Consider the following 27326-nt stretch of genomic DNA (forward strand, 5'->3'; position numbering starts at 1 on the left):
ATAGTAGTTATATTCTTGTATATAGGAGCAGTAATATAGTAGTTATATTCTTGTACATAGGGGCAGTATTATAATAGTTATATTCTTGTACATATGAGCAGTATTATAGTAGATATATTCTTGTACATAGGGACAGTATTATAGTAGTTATATTCTTGTACATAGGAGCAGTATTATAGTAGTTATATTCCTGTACATAGGAGCAGTATTATAGTAGTTATATAGTTATATTCTTGTACATAGGGACAGTATTATAGTAGTTATATTCTTGTACATAGGGACAGTATTATAGTAGCTATATTCTTGTACATAGGAACAGTATTCTAGCAGTTATATCTTATACATAGGAGGCAGTATTATAGTAGTTATATTCTTGTACATAGGGACAGTATTATAGTAGTTATATTCTTGTACATAGGGACAGTATTATAGTAGTTATATTCTTGTATATAGGAGCAGTAATATAGTAGTTATATTCTTGTACATAGGGGCAGTATTATAATAGTTATATTCTTGTACATATGAGCAGTATTATAGTAGATATATTCTTGTACATAGGGACAGTATTATAGTAGTTATATTCTTGTACATAGGAGCAGTATTATAGTAGTTATATTCCTGTACATAGGAGCAGTATTATAGTAGTTATATAGTTATATTCTTGTACATAGGGACAGTATTATAGTAGTTATATTCTTGTACATAGGGACAGTATTATAGTAGCTATATTCTTGTACATAGGAACAGTATTCTAGCAGTTATATCTTATACATAGGAGGCAGTATTATAGTAGTTATATTCTTGTACATAGGGGACAGTATTATAGTAGTTATATTCTTGTACATAGGGGACAGTATTATAGTAGTTATATTCTTGTACATAGGGGCAGTATTATAGTAGTTATATTCTTGTACATAGGGGACAGTATTATAGTAGTTATATTCTTGTACATAGGGGCAGTATTATAGTAGTTATATTCTTGTACATAGGGACAGTATTATAGTAGTTATATTCTTGTACATAGGAGCAGTATTATAGTAGTTATATTCCTGTACATAGGAGCAGTATTATAGTAGTTATATAGTTATATTCTTGTACATAGGGACAGTATTATAGTAGTTATATTCTTGTACATAGGGACAGTATTATAGTAGCTATATTCTTGTACATAGGAACAGTATTCTATCAGTTATATCTTATACATAGGAGGCAGTATTATAGTAGTTATATTCTTGTACATAGGGGCAGTATTATAGTAGTTATATTCTTGTACATAGGAGCAGTATTATAGCAGTTATATTCTTATACATAGGAGCAGTATTATAGTAGTTATATTCTTGTACATAGGGGCAGTATTATAGTAGTTATATTCTTGTACATAGGGACAGTATTATAGTAGTTATATTCTTGTACATAGGGACAGTATTATAGTAGCTATATTCTTGTACATAGGAACAGTATTCTAGCAGTTATATCTTATACATAGGAGGCAGTATTATAGTAGTTATATTCTTGTACATAGGGGACAGTATTATAGTAGTTATATTCTTGTACATAGGGGACAGTATTATAGTAGTTATATTCTTGTACATAGGGGCAGTATTATAGTAGTTATATTCTTGTACATAGGGGACAGTATTATAGTAGTTATATTCTTGTACATAGGGGCAGTATTATAGTAGTTATATTCTTGTACATAGGGACAGTATTATAGTAGTTATATTCTTGTACATAGGAGCAGTATTATAGTAGTTATATTCCTGTACATAGGAGCAGTATTATAGTAGTTATATAGTTATATTCTTGTACATAGGGACAGTATTATAGTAGTTATATTCTTGTACATAGGGACAGTATTATAGTAGCTATATTCTTGTACATAGGAACAGTATTCTATCAGTTATATCTTATACATAGGAGGCAGTATTATAGTAGTTATATTCTTGTACATAGGGGCAGTATTATAGTAGTTATATTCTTGTACATAGGAGCAGTATTATAGCAGTTATATTCTTATACATAGGAGCAGTATTATAGTAGTTATATTCTTGTACATAGGGGCAGTATTATAGTAGTTATATTCTTGTACATAGGAACAGTATTATAGCAGTTATATTCTTGTACATAGGAGCAGTATTATAGTAGTTATATTCTTGTACATAGGAGCAGTATTATAGTAGTTATATTCTTGTACATAGGAGCAGTATTATAGTAGTTATATTCTTGTACATAGGAGCAGTATTATAGTAGTTATATTCTTGTACATAGGGGGCAGTATTATATTAGCTATATTCTTGTACATAGGAGCAGTATTACAGTAGTTATATTCTTGTACATAGGAGCAGTATTATAGTAGTTATATTCTTGTTCATAGGAGCAGTATTATAGTAGTTATATTCTTATACATAGGAGCAGTATTATAGTAGTTATATTCTTGTACATAGGGGCAGTATTATAGTAGTTATATTCTTGTACATAGGATCAGTATTATAGTAGTTATATTCTTGTACATAGGAGCAGTATTATAGTAGTTATATTCTTGTACATAGGGGGCAGTATTATATTAGCTATATTCTTGTACATAGGAGCAGTATTACAGTAGTTATATTCTTGTACATAGGAGCAGTATTATAGTAGTTATATTCTTGTTCATAGGAGCAGTATTATAGTAGTTATATTCTTATACATAGGAGCAGTATTATAGTAGTTATATTCTTGTACATAGGAACAATATTATAGCAGTTATATTCTTATACATAGGAGCAGTATTATAGTAGTTATATTCTTGTACATAGGGGCAGTATTATAATAGTTATATTCTTGTACATAGGAGCAGTATTATAGTAGTTATATTCTTGTACATAGGAGCAGTGTTATAGTAGTTATATTCTTCTACATAGGAGCAGTATAATAGTAGTTATATTCTTCTACATAGGAGCAGTATTATAGTAGTTATATTCTTGTACATAGGGGCAGTATTATAGTAGTTCTATTCTTGTACATATGGGCAGTATTATAATAGTTATATTCTTGTACATAGGGGCAGTATTATAGTAGTTATATTCTTGTACATAGGGGGCAGTATTATAGTAGTTATATTCTTGTACATAGGAGCAGTATTATAGTAGTTATTTTATTGTACATAGGGGCAGTATTATAGTATTTATATTCTTGTACATAGGGGCAGTATTATAGCCGTTATATTCTTGTACCTAGGAGCAGCACGTTGTACTTTAGGCAAAAAATATATATTTTAATCTTTTACATTTTAAAAATTACAAAAAGGAAAATGGGCCAATGTAAAAGTTGGATACCCTGCATGGTTAGTACGTAGCAGCATCCCCTTTTGAAAGTATCACAGCTCAGCTCATAAATTCTTTTTGTAGCCAGACTCTTTCAATTCTTGTCTGAGGGATTTTCCTCCATTCTTCCTTGGAGAATTCCTCCAGTTCTGTGAAATTCCTGGGTCGTCTTGCCTCCTCTGCTATTGAGGTCTAGCTACAGATTTTCAATGATGCTCAGATCAGGGGACTGTAAGGGCCATTGTAAAACCTTCAGCTTGCGCCTTTTGAGGTCGTCTATTGTGGATTGTGACGTGTGTTTAGGATCATTCTCCATTTGTAGAAGCCATCGTCTTCCTCTTCCTCTTTTCAGCTTCAGCTTTTTTACAGATTGTGTTATGTTTGCATCAAGAATTGGTTGAAATTTCATTGAATCCATTCTTCCCTGTACCTGTAAAATGTTCCCTGTAACATTGGCTGCAACACAACCATAAAGCAAGATTGATCCACCTCCATGCTTAATGGTTGGTGAGATGTTCTTTTCCTGAAATTCAGAGCCCTTTTTTCTCCACACATACCTTTAATTGTTGTGGCCAAAGATTTCTATGTCCACGGGACTTGTTTCCAAAATGCATCAGGCTTGTTTATATGTTCTGCATACCTCTAATGCTGAATTTTATGGTGAGGACGCAGGAGAGATTTTCTTCTGATGACTCTTCCATGAAGGCCATATTTGTGCAGGTGTCTCTGAACAGTAGAACAATGCACCACAACTCCACAGTCTGCTAAATCTTTCTGAAGGTTTTTTGCAGTCAAGTGGGAGTTGTGTGTTGCTTCTCTAGTAATCCTACGAGCAGCTTTCACTGAAATTTTGCTTGGTCTTCGAGACCTTATCTTGGCCTCCACTGTTGCTGTTTACTGCCATTTCTTAATTACATTTCAAATAGAGGAAAGGACAACTTGAAAACGCTTTGCTATCTTCTTATGGCCTTCTCTTGCTTTGTTGGCCTCCACCATTTTCATTTTCAGAGAGCTAGGCAGCTGCTTAGAAGAACCCAGGGCTGCTGTTTATTTGACACAAGGTTAGAGGAGGCTAGGTTTTTATAAAGCTGGGAAATTTGCATCACCTGGCCTTTCCTAACGATGATGGTGAACAAGCCATAACCCTAACAGGCTAATTAAGGTCTGAAAGCTATCTGAGCACACAAATCTTCACGGGTGCCGAAACCTTTGCATTGGCCCATTTTACTTTTTGTAATATTTTAAAATGTAAAAGATGAAAATGTAGCTTTGTTTTGTCTAAAATACAAAGGAAATGTGTCATCTTTAACGTTAGGCCTTTTAGAAATCATTTCATCTTCATCTTGCCTAACTGTTCACAATAACAGTAATTTTGACCAGGGGTGCACAAACTTTTACATGCCGCTGTAGTTATATTCTTGTACATAGGGGGCGGGATTTACTGCCTACTATATCGCTGATGATAAAAATACGGATAGTGGCTGGTAGCGGCCTTTCATGTGGGGAAATGGAAAGGTTATGTTGTCATTAAATAAATCTTCCAGAAATTTGCTTTTGGCAGTGACACATTGGTATGAGCATATCCTTTCTATGATGCGACTTTGTACGTGGATGATATCGGTGCTTAATTGTTTACTTTTTATTCACTCCATAATTTACGAAACATTTTTTCCCATTACCACATACACAGAACGAAAGCTCCAGCGAAGTGTGATTACACGGCGCCTCTTATACTGATAGAATGTGTGATCAGCAGTGACACCTTCAGGTCATAATGTGGAATTACACATTACCAAGTAAAACGTTGTACCTAATGACTTCTTTTTAAACATTTTCGTCCTTGTTTTCTTGTGTTGCAGGTGGTGAGTTTTGTAAGTCTTCGTTATGATAGCGCTCCGCCGTGGATGGTGCTCTGCGTGTTATGGTGTTCAATGGCGCAGACTCTTCTCCTTCCATCGTTTATCTGGTCCTGCGCTCGGTACCGTGCAGACTTACGCACCGTTTGGGAACACTGTGCCTCCATGTTGTCCGACAGTGGAGATGAAGGTGAAAGTTAACACTTTTAGTTATTCACTTTATTGCGGTAATCACTGAAAATGGTCATTAGGAAGGAGTTTTCAGAAGAAGGGTCAGATTTTTTGGTCTGGAAACAACTCAGGTTGTGTGTGATGTGACAGTCTAGAATTAAACACACGGGGGCACCACTGACATTAATGGGGATCCAACCAGACCTATACAAAACTGATGCTGATTAAAGAGAGAGAGAAAAGGAACAGGCCACACAATGGGGATCACCCAACATAAGATTTAGCAAAAATTTGTAACAATCTTTATTTAGACACAAACAACTAAACACCCAATTGTTAAAAACATTAAAAGTTAGTCACATGTGACTTGAACATCTAGGATCACAATAGAACCAAACCCTCATAACTTCACCTCCACAGAAAAGCATCTCAATAACAGACCAAATATGTATGTAGATAGCATACCACAGTATAAAAGGTTTTTGCATGTAAATTGGCTCACATTCATGAATAAATGCACACACCAACAATACAAATATTGGCAATTGATAGCAGAAAAATAAAACAATATTAAAGCCAAATATGCTATAAACACAGGAAGAGATGGTATAAACCATATATCAGCCAATTCTAATAAATATATATGATCTGATTTACCTGTGAGAAATTGCACAAAAAGCCCACAAACAATATATATAACACACTAATGCAATGTTATTGATCAAATCCCTTAGAAGTGCATATATTTCCCTAACAACCGCTCAGACTATCAGGTTTGACCAAGCGCATTGAAATAAAGTGGTATTGGCTAAAAAAATAGCCGCATAAAGGGAAGTCAATGCTCAACCTTAGTTTGGTTATGCACTAGTTTCCTATCAGAAGTGGAGTGGAGCCCGAGCGTCCTGAGACCCGACGCGTGTCGCCACCGATTGTGGCTTCGCTATGCTATCTACATACATATTTGGTTTGTTATTGAGATGTTTTTCTGTGGAGGTGAAGTTATGAGGGTTTGGTTCTATTGTGAACCTAGATGTTCAAGTATCATGTGTGACTAACTTTTAATGTTTTTAACAATTGGGTGTTTAGTTGTTTGAGTCTAAATAAAGATTGTTACAAATTTTTGCTAAATCTTATGTTGGGTGATCCCCATTGTGTGGCCTGTTCCTTTTCTCTCTCTCTTTGATGTGACAGTCTATCAGCACTGACGCAATAGTGCCGGCACCCTCTCCGTGTCCTCTCATTTATGCTTGTCAAATTAAGATAAATGGCTGCCAAGGCAGATACATAAATAGTAATAATAATAATTTTATTTCTGTAGCGCCGACATATTCCGCAGCACTTTACATTTCAGAGGGGACTTGTACAGACAATAGACATTACAGCATAACAATAATCACATAGATCATAACAGATACCAAGAGGAATGAGGGCCCTGCTCGCAAGCTTACAGTCTATGAGGAAAAAAGGGAGACACGAAAGGTGGGTGGTAACAATTGCTTTAGTTGTTTGGACCAGTCTTAGGGTAAGAATCGGGTGTTCCTGTTGCTGCATGAACCAGTTAACAGTCTAAGTGTGTAACAGTTCAGACACAGAGGGTTATTACATGCATAAAGCATGTGAGAACATGATGCGAGGAACCTGGTTATGGTAAAAAAATTTTGAATGAGACACACAGGGATATGTAGGTAAATGTGTTGAGGCGATAGGCCAGTCTGAACAAATGCGTTTTTAGGGCACGCTTAAAACTGTGGGGATTGGGGACTAAGCATATTAGGCTGGGTAGTGCATTCCAAAGAATTGGTGAAGCACGTCTATAGTCTTGGAGACGGGAGTGGGAGATTCTGATTAATGAGGATGTTAACCTCAGGTCATTAGCAGAATGGAGGGCGCGGGTAGGGTGGTAGGCTGAGACGAGGGAGGAGATGTAGGGTGGTGCTGAGCCATGGAGGGCTTTGTGGGTGAGGGTACTAAGTTTATACTGAATTCTGGAGTGGATGGGTAGCCAGTGTAAGGCTGGTTTCACATTAGCGCTTTTTAAGCGCACGCACGGCCGGGGGTAGCTCCGCCCCCGAGCCGGCTCTCTGCCCGGCGTGCCCGCCCCTTGCTTGTAGCGCCGCCTCCTAGCGCACAGCGGCGCCTGCGATCGGCGCACCCTATCTTTAGCATAGGGTGCGCAGATCGTGCGCAGGCCATGCGCTAGTTGCGCTTTGACCTGCGCTGCGCAGTTTTGACGGTGCGCCGTGCGCGCCAAAATCCGATGTTTGATTTTGGCGCGCACGGCGCACCGTCAAAAGTGCGCAGCGCAGGTCAAAGCACAACTAGCGCACGGCCTGCGCACGATCTGCGCACCCTATGCTAAAGATAGGGTGCGCCGATCGCAGGCGCCGCTGTGCGCTAGGAGGCGGCGCTACAAGCAAGGGGCGGGCACGCCGGGCAGAGAGCTGGCTCGGGGGCGGAGCTACCCCCGGCCGTGCGTGCGCTTAAAAAGCGCTAATGTGAAACCAGCCTAATGACTGGCACAAGGTAGAGGCATCAGTGTAACGATTGGTGAGGAATATGATCCTGGCTGAAGCATTCAGGACGGATTGGAGAGGGGAGAGTTTGGTAAGAGGGAGACCGATTAGAAGAGAGTTACAATAGTCGAGACGAGAATGAATAAGAGAAACAGTAAGAGTTTTTGCAGACTCAAAAGTAAGAAAAGGTCGAATTCTAGAAATGTTTTTGAGGTGCAGATAACAAGAGCGAGCCAGTGATCGGATGTGGGGGTGAATGAAAGCTTGGAATCAAGTATGACCCCAAGTGAGCGGGCATGTTACTGGGGAGTAATGGTGGAACCACACACGGAGATGGCAATGTCGGGCATAGGTAGGTTGGTAGAGGGAGGAAACACAAGGAGTTCAGTCTTTGACAGGTTCAGTTTCAGATATAGTGAGGACATGATGTTAGACACAGCGTTTAGACAATCACTGGTGTTTTCCAAAAAGGCAGTTATGATATCAGGAGAAGAAGCGTATAATTGGGTGTCATCAGCATAGAGATGGTACTGGAAACCAAATCTACTGATTATTTGACCAATAGGGGCAGTGTCCAAATAGAAGAGGAGGGGGCCTAGGACTGGATCCTTGAGGAACCCCAACAGTAAGGCCTGTTTCACACTTACGTTTTTCAGATCAGTTGTAATCCACAAAAATGGTGGAAAACGGATCCGTTGGTGCTTTGACAGCAACATGTGCCACCGGACCGTTGTTTTGACGGATCCGGCGAAGGTTGAATTTTAAAGGAACCCGTGCCCGGAAAAACGAGAGAGAAAGCGCTTTTCTCGCTCCCGGAACGGCATTCAGGGTTTAAAATGTTCCCGGAGCAGAGTTTCCGGGCATGCGCAGTTAAAAATAGCGGACCGTCAACAAAAAAAAACGTTACAACGTCCGTCTCATCCGCCCGGGAGAGGGTAAAATTTTGGCGGATCCGTCAAAAAACGGGGGTGACGGACAACCATCAATCAAGATCCGCCACTAATGTAAGTCTATGGGGGAATAAAACGGATCCGCCCCTTTTTTGACGGATCCGTTTTTTTCTGAAATTGGTGGATTTTGACTGACGCAAAAAAACTGAAGTGTCAAACAGGCCTAAGGGGAAGGTGAGAGGAGGAGGAACCAGCAAAAGATACAGTAAAGAAGCGGTAAGAGAGATAGGAGGAGAACCAGGAGAGAACGGTGTCCTTGATGCCGATGGAGCGGAGCATAGTGAGGAGGAGCTGATGATCCACAGTGTCGAATGCTGCAGAGAGATCCAGGAGAATCAGCATGGAGTAATAACCATTTGATTTAGCTGTTAGCAGATCATTAGAGACTTTAGTGAGGGCAGTTTCAGTAGAATGTAAAGAGCGGAAACCGGATTGTAGAGGGTCGAGAAGAGAGTTTTCTGAGAGATAGTGGATAAGACGGGAGTGGACCAGGCGTTCCAGGAGTTTAGAGATGAAGGGAAGATTAGAGACAGGTCTATAGTTAGCGGCACAGTTTTGGTCGAGGGATGGTTTTTTAAGTAGTGGATGTATGATGGCATGCTTAAATGAGGAGGGAAAGATACCAGAAGAGAGAGAGGTTAAATATTTTAGTTAGGTGAGGGGTGACAGCAGGGGAAAGGGACTGGAGGAGATGTGAGGGAATGGGGTCACTGGTGCAAGTAGTTGGGCCAGAAGATACAAGGAGCCTGCTAACTTCTTCTTCTGTGACTGGCTCAAAATCAGAGAGTGAGCTAGATGCAGTGGGGAGGGAGGACAGTGCATGGTATGAGGGGATTGGGAGATAATTTCCTGTCAGATCTGGTCAATTTTTTTTTTTAAATAATTAGCCAGTTCGTCAGTGTGAAGCTCCGTGGTTGGGGCCTGTACTCTTGGGTTGAGTAGAGAATGAAAAGTGTCGAAGAGACGTTTCGGGTTATTGGACAGTGAGGTGATGAGGGTGTTGAAATAGGTTTGTTTTGAGAGGTGAAGGGCAGTGTTGTATATTCTAAGCATAAACTTATAATGGATGAAATCTTTGGGGAGATTGGATTTTCTCCACAGACGTTCGGCGCACCTGGAGCACCGCTGCAGGAAACGTGTTTGCAGGGTGTGCCAGGGTTGTCGCTGTCTTTGCCTAGTTGTTCTATGTATAGGGGGTTCAGTTTCATCCAGGGCACTTTGAAGTGTTTCATTGTAATGCTTCAGTGCAGAATCAGGACATGAGAGGGAGGAGATAGGGGCCAATGAAGACTGCAAGTTCTTCCTAAGTTTCTGGGTGTTAATGGCCTTTATGTTTCTATAAGTCTGGACAGGGGGGTGACCTGAGCGGGATGGCAGTTCTTGATAGAGAATGATAGAAGGTTGTGGTCAGAGAGCGGGAGAAGGGAGTTTGTAAAATCATCCACTGAGCAATAGTACCGCAATACATCGCACATACATACTAGCGCTATACCGTATACACAAATAATCCTGCTAAATTCAACACACGTACATGCTTAAATTAACAAACACAATGCAAATAGATATACAGTGCATAAGTGAGTACACCCCCTTTCCAAGTAAAATTTCAATGTCTCACTGAACACAAGAGCAATTTTCGAAATATTTTACAAGACTGAGTTTCAAAGAACATTTTTTACCTACAATTTTGATGCAAAAATGAGTACACCCCCATCTCAAAAACTATTACATGTAGTATTTTGTATGAGCTCCAAGGACAGCACCAAGTCTTCTAGGTCTGAAATGAACAAGTTGGCAATATATTGCAATATCTATCTTTTTACATTCTTCAAGAACGAGTTCTTTTAGAGCGTGGATGCTGAGTGATGACAACTTGTCTCTTCAGAACTCCCCGAACGTGTTCGGTTGTCAGGTCAGGAGACACTTGGCCACTGCGTCACTATTACCCTGTTCTTCGTTAGAAATGCAGCAGTGGTCTTAGATGTGTATTTTGGATCAGTCATGTTGGAGAAGTGCGCGTCTACTAAGAGCATGGAGTGATGGCGGCATCTTCTCTATCACTGTAGGTCAGCACATCTGTGAATTCATGACGCCATCAATGACATGCAGCCCCCCTAAACCAGCAGCTCATGCAGTCCCCACATAAGGACGCTGACACCACCATGTCTCACTGTAGACACCACGGATTTTTCTTTGCACTCCTCATCTTACACCATACAGTTTAAGCCATAAGTTACAAAAACATTTATCTTGATCTCATCCCTCCAAAGTATGAAGTCTCATTAGGCTTCATATTTTTCAGAATGGGCTGTCACATTGTAGGCGGGTTTTTTTGTTCACGAGCTTTGGAAAAGGCTTCCTTCGTGGACATCACCCATGCATGCCATTCCTCTGCAGTGTGTGCCATATTGTGCCACGCAAAACACACACCCCAATTTGGATTTCTATTTCTTTAGCTAATTGTAGTGAACTTCCATGTCGACTTTCTTCAACCCTTCTTACAAGAACACGCTCCTGTATTTGGTCGCAATTTCCGTATTCACCTGGACATCTCTGTGAGATGGTTGCAGGTTCATCCTTTCGTTACATTTTTGCATCCCTTTCGCTCCGGTATCTGACTGACAAGTAAAGCCTGGCTAATCATCTTGTAGCCTTCAGCTTTCTGGTGTAAAGAAATTATTTTCTTTCTCAGGTCTTGTGACATTTCTCTTCCATGTGGTGCCATTGTTGTCTCCTGACATTTCTCTTCCATGTGGTGCTATTGCTGACAGCATGAAATGGAAAGGGTATCCTTTGTAAAAAACAATTGTCTGTTCGATACCTGTGTAATGAAGAAATAGACTTGCCTGTGATTACATTCTTGTTAATTAGAATATTGCAGCCTAATCTTTAGTTTCTTCCTAAGACTTTCATTGGGGTGTACTTATGTTTACAACATGGTCTTGAATGAATTTGTGAGAAAAAATTACTTTTTTGGGTGTGCTAAATAACAAATTTTGTTTGCATTCAATGGTCCACAAATGTGGGAGATTTTTGTAGTATGGTATCCCATAGAAAATGTTTATTCTGAAAGGAAACTAAAGGTTTTCTGACAAATCTGTTGGGATGTACTCATATGTATAGATAGATATACATTACACACACAAACAGTTGCACACTTACAGATGACATGCCAGCAGTGAAGAGGAACCATTGTAATTAGACAATAGCCATCCTCCTGGCTGAGTTGCTCTCTGCATACAGCCACCCTATTTTTCAAGTTACGTCACCTTGCAAGACGCAGGAGCGGGAAAGGAAGGCTGGACGTTACCCTGTGCCCCTGTCTACTTCTCTACCTAATTATACCCAGGGCATATGTTTTGTCAGCTAAATCCGGAGGTATACCCCTGCCTATTCCATTTCTATATATATTTTTGATCTGAGTAATGTAGCATGAGTCACAGTTCTTTCCACCAAAGTCATTGGTTTACAGCCAGTGTTATACTCCAGAGCTGCCTTCAAAATTCTGCAGATCTCAGGGCTGAGATAACATAATATCCCCTGACTGTTTAGTGCCTACACAGCGCGTTCTTCCTTGTGTTAAAGAAGCTGTACTTGGCTATTAGGAGCCTGTCAATAGACTTGCTTACTGTTTACATCAGCAGACTTATGAATGCAGCTCTGGAGTATAAAGAAGCTACAGTTTAAGCCCTTCAAGCACTTATGTTGCTACTCTTTATTTCACTTGCAGACAGCGGTCGGGATGACTTTGCAGATGGCCGACTGTGTGAAGTTCGCTTTGATTCCAATGGGGCCGCCATTAAGAGACCTCCACATTACCTGGGAGGGGACCTGAGAGATGGAAAATTTCTTCCTGTAAGACACGTGCTTCTGCCCACAGATCGAAGCCAGTACCTACAGGTGCATCGACACCAGGTGACGTATGCGTATCTCATGGCATCCTCATAAATGGCACTCTTCCCATAGAAGAAGAACATTGCCCTCCTTATCAGACCCCGATAACAATCGTTAGCCCAACACTGCAGCTGCAGAAGCATCTAATTTCATAGGGAATCTAGAGAGGAACATCCCACTAATAAAGGACTAAGGAAAATCTTGGAATAAAATAGCTTTTGATTAAAAATGACCTTTATTTAAATGGCTGGCTAATAGCAGCACAAGATTTAAAAACAAGTGGCTGTGCTCGTAAAAAATAAATATAAAAAAATTAACTAAATATTGTATTATATGAATATAATATATTCATATTATATATAATCAATTCATGATGTTATATGATCCAAGTAAAATATCCAGGTAGAAAAAAAATTAAAATAAAAAAATCAAAGTAAAAAAATACCAATTGAATCAAATGATAGGATAAATTACCGTGGTATATCCTTAAGGTCCGTCTAGTGGCCGGCACAGCGCTCTCCCCTAGTTATACCTCGGTAATTTATCCTATCATTGAATCCCTGTTTGCACAAAGTCACTTTATGTTTTCTATTTGCACAAAGACACTTTAGGCTGTGTGCCCACGTTGCGTTTTTTAAGCGTTTCCGCAGCGCTTTTAGACAAGCGTTTCTGCTGCAGAAATACTTAAGAAAAGCATCCAATGTAATAGAATGGAAAACGCACATGTTGTGCTAATGGTGCGTTTTTTTCCGCTGCGGAAACGCTTAGCGGAAAAAAACGCAGCATGTTCATTAATTGTGTGGAATCGCATGCGATTCCACATACATACACTGTAATTGCAAAAACGCATAGGAAAACGCATGTCAAAACGCTTGACAAACGCGTCAAAAACGCGTGTCAAAAAGCGCATGCGTTTTCCCTGGCAAGGGCATGCGTTTCTGGTCAGGAAAAAAACGCTTGAAAACCGCTACGTGGGCACATAGCCTTAAACTGTTTTCTACATATCAATGAGATTTTTGTTATCACTAACTCCACTTATATACTGTATGTAATCAATATAAGTTTTATTCACTTCTTTTATGAATTATTGTATTTATTTTTTATTCACCTTTAATTCAATTAGGATTTTTTTACTTTGATTTTTTTTATTTTACCTGGATCAAATAACATCATGAATTGATTATCATTTATTTCTATGGGTCCGTTACATATATATTCATATATCAATTAGAATATTTTGTTCATTTGTATTTATACATATACTAGATGGGGCCGGATGCTATGGCATCGGGAGGGCGGTAATGTCACGATGGGGGCAGGCTTTGCAGTGTTGAGAATCTCTCCCCCCATGTGCTCACCCACCTATCCACTCTCTCTTTCCCCATGTGCTGACTTCTCCCGTCTGTGCTCTCTTCTTTGACCTGTCTACCCCATGTGCTCTCCCCCTTGTCTGCTGTCTCTCTCCTTCCTGTGCTGTGTTCTCCCCCCATTGCTGTCCTGTTTGAGCTGTCTCCCCCCTGTGCTCTGTCTCTCTCACCCCTGTGTCTGACCGTGTACAGAGCCTACCACAGCTCCTGGGCAGGGGAGGAAGCAAAAGACAATACTGACATTACAGCAGGAGATCGCAGAGGATACATTTTGTGAGGTAAAATATTGTTTAAAAGCAGTCAGTGAAATATTTTACCCCACAAAATGAATCCTCTGTGATCTCCTGCTGTAATGTCAGTATTATCTTTTGCTTCCTCCCCTGCCCAGGAGAAGCTCCGTACATGGTCAGACACAGACAATTTTTAAAAAGAACTTTCGCTCGTGGGAAAACCCCTTTAATGTGACCGGCTGCCTCTGCCTGTAGACACGTCGCGCATCTGCCACTGGGATTAGTCGAATGATTCACTGCGCCTGCACGGAATTTGCGCAGGCGCAGTGCAACGGTGTTCCGCTGGTGGTACCATGCAAGAAGCTGTGTGTGAGCGTAAGTGAGTGGTGTGATGGTGTTCCGCTGGTGGTATCGCGCAATAGGTTGGTACCAGCAGCAGTTTCCATATTGAGACATCCATCATTTGGGTGTCCCAATATGGCGGTCGGTGAACTTCCTCCGCTTGGAATTCTGGGATACGGTGACATCTGGACAGAACAGGAAATGAAAACATTTCAAGGCAATTATATAAACAGATATATTTTTTTCCGAGCACAGGCACTTGTTTTTAAACCTTGTACTGTTATTAGCCAGCCATATAAATAAAGGCATTCCTTAATCAAAAGCTATTTTAGTCCTGAGATTTTCAAATCTTCAGCACCATGTGGCAGCATTCAGAGTGCCTACACCTCCATATTACCCCTTGCCACATACCTAAAAGAGGTAGAGCCAACTAGGAACATGGGATGTGATATGGGGAAGAATATCAATGAATCAGGTAGATCCAGATTTGCATGAATTAATTGCTTGTAGTGGGAGAATGTGGAACATAGAACAGGTTTTAAGTAAGAAATTAAGAAATAAGTCCCTCGGGACAAAGCAAAGAAAGATCCCCAGACTTGTCTTCTTAGGGAATAATTCTCACTATTATAACATGGCCATATAATGGCAAGACTACTGATTTATGGCTCTCCACTTAGGTTCCTCTGTCCCGAAGGATGTCCCATGATGAAATGGACCTGTTTCCTCCTCGCTCCTCACCACTTTTGCTCAGGTGGTCTTCTTCGGATGATATACGAGGTGGGCCTGGATCTGTACGGGGAGGCAGCCCTTCCACCCCTCGAAGAAGTCATGATATACCAGCTTGGAGTCGCCACCAGCTTCCTTCTCGAGGAGAAGTCGACGATGGTCTCAGCTCCCTGCACCAGTTCTTGCAAGGAGGAATGGGAGGGCATCCAGTAATGGGGAGCGGCATCCACAACTCCTTCTTTCGAGACGAAATCACAGCCTTCATCGATGATACTCCTTGTCCTTCACCTCTTGGGACACCCCACAGAGTCCGCTCAACCCCAAGACCCTCATCACACCCAAGGAAAGGACTGGAGGGAGGAATGTCTTTGGCAGGCTTGGGCGAGAGACGTCTATCCCTGTGTAGCCCCCCACTTGTTGTAACTGAAAGCCGTAGGTCGTCTTTGTCTGAAAGGGGGTGCAAAGCCGTGACTTCATGAAGACGAGTGTACAGGGTCGTTCACGTTTACCTCCTTTATATCAGTCACCCCTGAACTGAAGAAGGGGCTGCACATGGACCCTTCCTATGATTCTGTTGTTCTCAGGCAAATCTGCTGTTTGTGAGAGGGCAAAGGGCTTCATGGGGGCACAAAGCTAACACTGCCGCTATCTCTCAGGCCTCCCATGACGCCACTTTGCCCACCCATAAACACACTACAAACACACTGGAAATATGAGCCAAAAGATGACAAAAAATAAATTGTGATTTGATTATAAACTGTTTGTGTTGTAATCAAGGCAAGAAACAATGATACATACAGATATACCGCCACAAAAAAAATGGCAGCAGCGGAAGAAATTAAAGAGTGATGCATACAGAGGTCTTGTACATAGGAGCATGTTATGAGCTCATTTTCTGCTCCACCAGTTGAGAGTTCTCCTTCCGTTCTCCCTCTGGTGGTGACAGGAGGTAGTGAGGTTGGTTTAAGTGGTAGTGATCTGCCACCTGATGAGGAGGATAACGATTGGATCTCTGGAGTATCAGACTGGATATAAGACAGCCGACGCCCTATCCTGGTGCTGGTGATTCAGTCTGCTTCTCAGGTCTTGGACTTCAGCTCTCTTCCAGTCTTCTCAAGTTAAGTTTGTTTTTTGCTAATGCTAATTATGCAAATTGTCTCTTCAGAGAGGAAGAGGACTAGAACTTTAGTGCCACCTATTGGAGGTAGCAATCCTAAAAGTCAATGTTGACCCTTTAACGAGCCTAGTTACATGACTTAGGATAAAAGCCAAACCAGAATCTCCATTTGCAGACACTGTGTTTCGGGGTACTGCCCCTCATCAGTGCAAAGTGGGAGATCTGGTTTGGCTGTGAGAGAGGCGTCTGACCGATATCCAAGAAGTATCATTTCTCCTTGCGGAGAATGACATGCTAAGCATGTCGAGGTGAGGAGACTTAAAGCCGCAATGCTCCTCTGGGAAATATGCTAATTATGGAAATTGTCTCTTCAGAGAGGAAGAGGTCTACATTTTTTGCTAATGTTCACACATGCGCTGGTTGGTCAATTCCGTTTCTTGTGTGGTCAGCTTGCCCCTGCTGGGGCTATGCTGAACTTCCACTCCTATTTATATGTATTTGCCAATTTGCCTTTTTGTCCCTTATTAGATTGGCCTCTTTTTGCTCTGTTTCAGAATATTTCAGAGTGCTGATATAGTGGGAGAAGTCTAGTGACTTCGGGGTTAATTTTGCTATCAGACGTGTTGGACATTATTTTGGTAGGGTTTTTTGGCAGATTGCAGACAGTGGCTTTCCTTTCCTGTCCTTTCTAGTTAGTCGGGCCCCATCGTTTGCTCAGCCTATTTTCCTGCCTTTGTTTATGTTTTCATCTTGCTTCACCGTCAATACATGTGGGGGGCTGTCTTCCCTTTGGGGTCTGCTCTGGGGCAGTTAGTTTTCCTCTTTTCCTGCTTTAGGCTTATGTAGCTCTCCGGTTGTGACGAGGCGTCTAGGATCATCGTAGGAACGCTCTACGACTGCTGCTAGTTGTGTGGTTAAGATCAGGGATCCGCAATCTGCATAGTTACCAACCTCTCTGGTTTTCTGAGACTTAGCTTGTTGTTTTTTTTCCTCCTCGGTGACCCGTTCATAACAGGAGCAGTATTATAGTAGTTATATTCTTGTACATACAGTTGTGGCCAAAAGTTTTGACACCCCTGCAATTCTGTCAGATAATACTCAGTTTCTTCCTGACAATGATTGCAAACACAAATTCTTTGGTATTATTATCTTTATTTAATTTGTCTTAAATGAAAAAAACACAAAAAGAATTGTCCTAAAGCCAAATTGGATATAATTCCACACCAAACATAAAAAAGAAGGTGGACAAAAGTATTGGCACTGTTCGAAAAATCATGTGATGCTTCTCTAATTTGTGTAATTAACAGCACCTGTAACTTACCTGTGGCACCTAACAGGTGTTGGCAATAACTAAATCACACTTACAGCCAGTTGACATGGATTAGCAGTGTTATAGTAGTTATATTCTTGTACATAGGGGCAGTATTATAGTAGTTATATTCTTGTACATAGGAGCAGTATTATAGTAGTTATATTCTTGTACACAGGAGCAGTATTATAGTAGTTATATTCTTGTACATAGGGGGCAGTATTATAGTAGACATATTCTTCTACATAGGGGGCAGTATTATCGTAATTATATTCTTGTGTATAGGGGCAGTATTATAGTAGTTATATTCTTGTACATAGGAGGCAGTATTATAGCAGTAATATTTTTGTACATAGGAGCAGTATTATAGTAGTTATATTCTTGTACATAGGGGGCAGTATTATAGTAGATATATTCTTGAACATAGGAGCAGTATAATAGTAGTTATATTCTTGTATGTAGGGGCAGTATTATAGTAGTTATATTCTTGTACATAGAAGCATTATTATAGTAGTTATATTCTTGTACATAGGGGCAGTATTATAGTAGTTATATTCTTGCACATAGGAGCAGTATTATAGTAGTTATATTCTTGTACATAGGGGGCAGTATTATAGTAGTTATATTCTTGCACATAGGAGCAGTATTATAGTAGTTATATTCTTGTACATGAGGGCAGTATTATAGTAGTTATATTCTTGCACATAGGAGCAGTATTATAGTAGTTATATTCTTGTACATAGGGGGCAGTATTATAGTAGTTATATTCTTGTACATAGGGGGCAGTATTATAGTAGTTATATTCTTGTACATAGGGAGCAGTATTATAGTAGTTATATTCTTGTACATAGGGGCACTATTATAGTAGTTATATTCTTGTACATAGGGGGCAGTATTATAGTAGTTATATTCTTGTACATGGGGGCAGTATTATAGTAGTTATATTCTTGTACATAGAGGGCACTATTATAGTAGTTATATTCTTCTACATAGGGGGCAATATTATAGTAGTTATATTCGTGTGCATAGGGAGCAGTATTATAGTAGTTATATTTCTGTACATAGGAGCAGTATTATAGTAGTTATATTCTTGTACATAGGGGCAGTATTATAGTAGTTATATTCTTGTACATAGGGGGCAGTATTATAGTAGTTATATTCTTGTACATAGGGGGCAGTATTATAGTAGATATATTCTTGTACATAGGGGGCAGTATTATAGTAGTTATATTCTTGTACATAGGGGGCAGTATTATAGTAGACATATTCTTCTACATAGGGGGCAGTATTATAGTAGTTATATTCTTGTGCATAGGGAGCAGTATTATAGTAGTTATATTTCTGTACATAGGGGGCAGTATTATAGTAGTTATATTCTTGTACATAGGAGCAGTATTATAGTAGTTATTTTCTTGTACATAGAGGGCAGTATTATAGTAGACATATTCTTGTACATAGGGGGCAGTATTATAGTAGTTATATTCTTACACATAGGAGCAGTATTATAGTAGTTATATTCTTGTACATAGGGGGCAGTATTATAGTAGTTATATTCTTGCACATAGGAGCAGTATTATAGTAGTTATATTCTTGTACATAGGGGGCAGTATTGTAGTTATATTCTTGCACATAGGAGCAGTATTATAGTAGTTATATTCTTGTACATAGGGGGCAGTATTATAGTAGTTATATTCTTGTACATAGGGGGCAGTATTATAGTAGTTATATTCTTGTACATAGAGGGCACTATTATAGTAGTTATATTCTTCTACATAGGGGGCAGTATTATAGTAGTTATATTCTTGTGCATAGGGAGCAGTATTATAGTAGTTATATTTCTGTACATAGGAGCAGTATTATAGTAGTTATATTCTTGTACATAGGGGGCAGTATTATAGTAGTTATATTCTTGTACATAGGGGGCAGTATTATAGTAGTTATATTCTTGTACATAGGGGGCAGTATTATAGTAGTTATATTCTTGTACATAGGGGGCAGTATTATAGTAGTTATATTCTTGTACATAGGGGGCAGTATTATAGTAGACATATTCTTCTACATAGGGGGCAGTATTATAGTAGTTATATTCTTGTGCATAGGGAGCAGTATTATAGTAGTTATATTTCTGTACATAGGGGGCAGTATTATAGTAGTTATATTCTTGTACATAGGGGGCAGTATTATAGTAGTTATATTCTTGCACATAGGAGCAGTATTATAGTAGTTATATTCTTGTACATAGGGGGCAGTATTATAGTAGTTATATTCTTGCACATAGGAGCAGTATTATAGTAGTTATATTCTTGTACATAGGGGCAGTATTATAGTAGTTATATTCTTGTACATAGGGGGCAGTATTATAGTAGTTATATTCTTGTACATAGGGGGAGTATTATAGTAGTTATATTCTTGTACATAGGGGGCAGTATTATAGTAGTTATATTCTTGTGCATAGGGAGCAGTATTATAGTAGTTATATTTCTGTACATAGGGGGCAGTATTATAGTAGTTATATTCTTGTACATAGGAGCAGTATTATAGTAGTTATATTCTTGTACATAGAGGGCAGTATTATAGTAGACATATTCTTGTACATAGGGGGCAGTATTATAGTAGTTATATTCTTGCACATAGGAGCAGTATTATAGTAGTTATATTCTTGTACATAGGGGGCAGTATTATAGTAGTTATATTCTTGCACATAGGAGCAGTATTATAGTAGTTATATTCTTGTACATAGGGGGCAGTATTATAGTAGTTATATTCTTGCACATAGGAGCAGTATTATAGTAGTTATATTCTTGTACATAGGGGGCAGTATTATAGTAGTTATATTCTTGTACATAGGGGGCAGTATTATAGTAGTTATATTCTTGTACATAGGGGGCAGTATTATAGTAGTTATATTCTTGTACATAGGGGGCAGTATTATAGTAGTTATATTCTTGTACATAGGGGGCAGTATTATAGTAGTTATATTCTTGTACATAGGGGGCAGTATTATAGTAGACATATTCTTCTACATAGGGGCAGTATTATAGTAGTTATATTCTTGTGCATAGGGAGCAGTATTATAGTAGTTATATTTCTGTACATAGGGGGCAGTATTATAGTAGTTATATTCTTGTACATAGGGGGCAGTATTATAGTAGTTATATTCTTGCACATAGGAGCAGTATTATAGTAGTTATATTCTTGTACATAGGGGGCAGTATTATAGTAGTTATATTCTTGCACATAGGAGCAGTATTATAGTAGTTATATTCTTGTACATAGGGGGCAGTATTATAGTAGTTATATTCTTGTACATAGGGGGCAGTATTATAGTAGTTATATTCTTGTACATAGGGGGAGTATTATAGTAGTTATATTCTTGTACATAGGGGGCAGTATTATAGTAGTTATATTCTTGTACATAGGGGACAGTATTATAGTAGTTATATTCTTGTACATAGGGGGCAGTATTATAGTAGTTATATTCTTCTACATAGGGGGTAGTATTATAGTAGTTATATTCTTGTACATAGGGACAGTATTATAGTAACAATAATAATACATTTTATTTCTATAGCGCCGACATATTTCGCAGCACTTTACATTTCAGAGGGGATTTGTACAGACAATAGACATTACAGCATAACAATAGTCACATAGATCATAACAGATACCAAGAGGAATGAGGGCCCTGCACGCAAGCTTACAATCTAGGAGGAAAGAGGTAGACACGAAAGGTGGGTGGTAACAATTGCCCTGATTGTATGGACCAGCCATAATGTCAAGTGTGTAACAGTACGGACACAGAGGGCTAATGGATGCATAAAGCATGTGAGAACATGATGCAGGGAACCTAATTATGGTAAAACTTTTGACTGTGCCACACAGGGATAGTTAGAGTAATGTGTTGAGGCGATAGGCCAGTCTGAATAAATGTGTTTTCAGGGCACGCTTAAAATTGTAGTGATTGGGGACTAATCGTATTGACCTGGGAAGTGCATTCCAAAGAATTGGTGCAGCATGTGTATAGTTTTGGAGACGGGAGTGGGAGGTTTTGATTATTGAGGATGATAATCTCAGGTCATCAGCAGAACGGAGGGCGCGGACCGCTGCCACCAAATTGCGACGGACAGCGGACCCTGTGCCACCAATTTGTCACGATCCCACCACTGACACGGGTGTATCAGCAGACGGAGGGACACGACACACAGCCGGCACATGGCTATCACAGGCACAGTGGGGGCTTATCTTAGTTATCCCACCACTGGCACCATGTGACAAAAATACAGCAAGCTAATCTTCCTCTGACAATTTACCGCAGGGGGGGGTCTTTTGGTTGCCCCACCACTGCTAACAACCTTCCAAGAACTGCGGGAATTTATGTATATCCCACTTTCTCAGTTCCACTTTGGAACTCGCTGCTCTCTGACGCCCCCCTTACCCTCAGGTCAGTCAGGGAACTGCACCTAGGATAATTAGTCGCCGGACGGGCTGCTTGTTGTGCACAGGCAATTAGACTACTGCAGTAAGGGGATTATCAATGCTGTGGCCTCAACTACTCATTCAGCAATATAAGACCCTTCTGCACTGCCAGCTAGCCTCACCAGCCGCGCACACCACCCTGCCACCAGCGCCTGGTTTCTCCACTTAAGTTATAGACTTAATGGAGGGGTTCGAAGCCAACCCGAACAGTAGCGTAATTATCTAAAAAAAGGCGCATAGTTCGTTTCTTAGAGCATGGAGTCAAACTGATAATTTTACGATTTATTCCCCAAAGTCGGGCAGTGATTACAAATACAAAACTTGTAATAAACTAAGACATTAAATATGTACAGTTGCAAATATGAAAACAACATGGATTAAAAAGCAGAAAGTAATACTTACATGTGCCTAGGTAGTATCAGGCAGACCATGCGGCTCGGGGGATGGGCAGCATCCAAACATCCCAAGACATGGGGTAGGTCTGTTCAGCATCAGAACTCCAGCTTAACTAATTAACATTCCTTTCTGTGGAGATGGGCCAAATCCTATAGGGGAAGTGTCCTATTACCAGTGCGGACACAGGCTGTTAAGGAGGGGGAAAGAGGGAAGCTGTAGGAGCTGACAGGCTGCATTTCTCATCAGAGTGAAGTGGGAGATTTCTAGAAGGTTCTAGAAACATCATACTTTATAGACATTTTACATTACACCTCCCCCTTTTAGAGGGCACTACGGAGGCATTACCTCTCGGTAATCGGCTATGTGCACCTCAGCGAGTTCGCCCCGGCGGGACAACCCATCGGCATTTCCAATGCCCTTTTTGTGTTGTACTGTAAAGTCGTACTGTTGAAGGGCAAGGCTCCAGTGGAGCAACCTTCCATTGGTTCCGGATACTGTGTGCAACCAGCTCAGAGGGTTGTGGTCGGTTACCACCGTGAAGGTGCGCCCGTACATGTAGGGCTGCAAACGTTGCAGTGCCCACACCATGGCCAGACACTCTTTCTCGATGGTCGAGTATGCCACTTCCCTCGGCAAAAGTTTCCGGCTCAGGTACAACACGGGGTGCTACTCGTTCCCCGAGTCGACCTGGCTGAGCACAGCACCGAGACCAAACTCGCTGGCGTCGGTCTGTACCAGTAACGGGCGACTGCTGTCGACTGCTCTCAACATTGGAGAGTTGCACAGGGCTGCTTTCAAAGCTTGGAAGGCCGCCTCACAGTCATCTGTCCAGTTGACTGTTTGGGGTAGCCTCTGGTTGGTGAGGTCAGTCAAGGGTTTTGCAAGGGCGCTATAGTCTTGAACAAACCGCCTATAGTACCCTGCAGTGCCCAAGAAGGACTTCACCTGTTTCTTGGTCCTGGGAGTGGGCCAGGACGCGACTGCGTCCACCTTTTCTGGCTCCGGAGTCATGGAACCCACGCCTACCCGGTGCCCCAGGTAGTGGACCTCGCTCATGCCCATCTGGCACTTTCCCGGCTTGATAGTCAGGCCTGCCTGGTGAAGACGCTTGAGCACCTCCTGGAGATGCTGAAGGTGTTCCAGGTGGAACTGAAGATGGCGAGGTCGTCCAAGTATGCCACCACGTACTCCTCCAGTCCCCGAAGCAGGTGGTTGACCATCCGCTGGAAAGTGGCAGGGGCATTCTTCATGCCAAAGGGCATGACCGTGGACTCGTACAGTCCAAAGGGGGTGATAAAGACGGATTTCTCCTGCGCCTCAGGGGAATCTGCCAGTATCCCCGACTCAGATCCATGATGGATATGTACCTTGCTTTTGCCAACCGCTCAAGCAGATCCTCGATGCGCAGCATCGGGTGGGCATCAGAGGTTGTGATGGCGTTGAGCCCCCTGTAGTCCACGCAGAACCGGGTGGTTCGATCCTTTTTAGGCACGAGGACTACAGGTGAGGCCCACGCGCTTTTTGACCTTCGAATCACCCCCAGCCTCAACATCTCCTCGATCTCTTGGCGCATGACTTGTTGCACCGCCTCGGAGATCTGATAAGGTGTTTGCCGTAGTGGGGCGTGATTCCCGGTGTCCACCTCATGAACCGCTAACTCCGTCCTCCCAGGTCGGTTGGTGAACACGGCCCGGAAGGGTTCCAGGGCTTCCACCAACTGCGACCACTGGGATACGGTTAGCAAACCACTTATCTCCATGTCCTCAATGGACCCATTGGCCTTGGCTTGGGCCAGCATGTCCAGGAGGGGATCTTCCTCACCATCCTCGGGCAGGTTGCAGACCGGTAGGATGCAAGCTTCACGTTCGTGGTGCGCCTTCAGCATATTGACGTGAAAGGCCTTGCACCTACCCCGAGCATGGTCAATCGTGACCACGTAGGTGACCAGGTTGAGCTGTTGGTGGACGAAGTATGGGCCTTCCCAGGCTGCCTGAAGCTTATACGTTGGTACGGGGACCAGCACCCACACCTTTTGACCCACCTGGTAGGTCCGCTCCCGGGCGTTCTGGTCGTACCAATGCTTCTGGTCAGCCTGAGCCTACGTCATGTTGTCATGCACCAACTGCGTCAAGGTCTGCAACTTGTCACGGAAGCGCATGACATAATCCACGATGGACACTTCTGTGGGGTTTGGCTCATCTTCCCAGGATTCTCTTATCCCCGGACTCGCCTGCCATACAGGAGCTCGAAGGGGGAGAACCCGGTCGAGGCCTGCGGAACTTCTCTGTAAGCGAACAGCAGGTGTGGGAGGTACCACTCCCAGTCGCGCCCTTGGGTCTCAACCAGCATGCGGAGCATCTGTTTGAGGGTACCGTTGAAGCATTCACACAAACCATTAGTCTGTGGGTCATACGCACTCGATACCAGGTGCTTCACAAGAATTTTCTCACAGAGAGCCTCCATTAGGCGAGACATGAATTGGGTCCCTTGATCATTAAGCATCTCCCTGGGAAATCCTACCCTTGAAAAGATGGTCACCAGTGCGTCAGCCACCTTATCTGCCCTGGTTGAAGACAGAGCTACTGTCTCTGGGTACCGGGTAGCGTAGTCTACCACGGTGAGAATGTATCGCTTTCCAGAGCTGCTGGGGATGGCCAGCGGGCCTACAATGTCCACCGCGATTCTCTGGAAAGGCTCCTCTATCACCGGCAAAGGAATAAGGGGAGCCTTAAGAGCAGGCCCCGCCTTACCCACTTTTTGACAGGTGTTACTGGAGTGGCAGTATTGTGTTACATCTGTCCCCATCTTGGGCCAATAAAAGTGTTGAGACAGCCGTGCCTTTGTTTTGCAGATCCCCAAGTGTCCAGCGAGTGGAATCTCATGGGCAATCCGCAATAACTCAGTTCTGAACTGTAGGGGGACGACTAGCTGTCTTTCCCTCAACCACTCCTTTTGGGAATCTCCGGGTACTGTCTCCCGGTACAACCTCCCTCGTTCCCAGAATACCCTCTCCTTATCAGGCTCGGAGGTGGGCGTCTCGGCGAGGTGTCTCAATTTCTCCAGACTCGCATCTGAGTGCAGAGCAGCCTGGAACTCCTTGCTGGAGGCTTCCAGAAGTGACATCAGGGACCCCTCCTTACTGGGACCCTCTGGAACCGGCTCTGGGTTCACCTCTGGTTCAGTCTCTCCTGTAGCAGAAGAGGGTCCAGAAGACAGGGCGCTACCTGCCATCTGGGCACTCTGACTGCGTGTGACAGCTGCTATGTATGCTGTCTCCCTGGGGATTTCTACAGACCCACCAATCGGCGCTGCTATGGGCCCTACCTCCCCATCCACCCCCAACACTCCAGGAGCAGTGCTACTTATGGGCCAGTTACCTTCCTCGGTGGCACTGGTCAGTTGCATGGCATTACCTTCCTCATGGTCCCCATGCACCTCCCCATTTCCTTGAGCACCGTTGCTTGCTCCTGCCAGGGGTTCCTCAGCCGTCTCACTCCGCAGAGTGATGGGGCTGAGCACTTCGGTACCTGTGGACACATCTACCGTTTCAAAGAAACGGTTAATAGGTTCAGTCAGCACAGATACATCATCATCATCATTATCATCATTCCTAGGAAAAGAATGGTTATCAGATTGCTTTGGTACATTCACATCAGCATCATTCCTGGGGAAAGAATGGTTGTTAGTTGCATCATTACTCATCAAGGCATTAGCAGGTAACACATTCAGTTTCCCATCATCATCATCAACACCAGGGTTAACGTTACCCTTATTACCAGATTGGGGAAGGGTGTCAGGGACATAGTATGCAACCATCCTCCCCAAGTCAGTCCCCAATAAAACATCAGTGGGCAGGTTTTCAGACACTCCCACTTCCCTCACCCTGCTCCCAGCACCCCAATCAAGGAATACCCGGGCCACTGGCAAGGGACAGCGGGTACCCCCGATCCCGATGACAGTCAGGGTTTTCCCCTCAACAAACTCTTCAGGGGTCGCCAGTCCAGGACGGATGAGGGTTCGTTCAGCCCCGGTGTCCTTGAGGCCTGTAGCAAGACGGGCCCCCACCTGGACGGGTTGAACGTTGTCGTCAATCCTCCCAACCACACCTCCCACCAAAAGAACAGAGGCGTTGAGCCCAGAGGCCTTGGCTGGGGGGTTCTTCGGCTTTTCCGCACAGGTGTAACTGAGGTGACCAGGTCGCTTGCAGTGGAAACAGGCGACTATCAGTAGTAGGCCTGGTGTTGGCAATAGGGACAGGGCCTCCAGAGAGACGGCTAGCTGGGGCACTGGGTTTGGTTGCAGGCTTACCCCCTCTCCAGCTGGTGGTGACTGGCCTCCGGTTGGCTTCATAGTTGTCGGCGATCTGCGCCGCTTTGTCCGCGTTCGTTGGTTCGCGGTCCAGGATGAACTGTCGGACCTCAGCTGGGCAAAGATGCAGGAACTGGTCTTTGATCATCAGGTCCCGTAGCAGCTCAAAGGAATCAACGGACAGTCCATGGATCCACTGGTCAAAGTTGGTCCTGAATCCTTGCACCACATCACTATAGCTATCGTGTGGGCCACGTTGGAGGTTCCGGAACTTTTTTCGGTATACCTCAGGTGTCAGCCGGTATTTGGCGATCAGAGCCTGCTTGATGGCATCATAGTCATCATCATCTTCTGGCGGAAGAGAAGCAA

At 42.3% G+C, this 27326-nt stretch overlaps 1 protein-coding gene across 1 annotated transcript in view; it reads left to right on the plus strand.

Moving 5' to 3' along the window:
• Positions 1 to 16108, plus strand: part of GPR162 (G protein-coupled receptor 162) — a 39572-nt gene extending 23464 nt beyond the window's left edge. Inside the window, exons 3-5 of the mRNA XM_073552961.1 lie at positions 5162 to 5348; positions 12523 to 12707; positions 15303 to 16108. Coding sequence (XP_073409062.1) covers positions 5162 to 5348; positions 12523 to 12707; positions 15303 to 15830 — 900 coding nt within the window. The 3' untranslated portion in view covers positions 15831 to 16108. The remainder of the gene's footprint in view (positions 1 to 5161; positions 5349 to 12522; positions 12708 to 15302) is intronic.
• Positions 16109 to 27326: the final 11218 nt, after the last annotated feature.

This window comes from Dendrobates tinctorius, unplaced genomic scaffold (assembly GCF_039654945.1).
Source record: "Dendrobates tinctorius isolate UK_male_01 unplaced genomic scaffold, ASM3965494v1 ptg000196l, whole genome shotgun sequence".
NCBI classification, from domain to species: domain Eukaryota; kingdom Metazoa; phylum Chordata; class Amphibia; order Anura; family Dendrobatidae; genus Dendrobates; species Dendrobates tinctorius.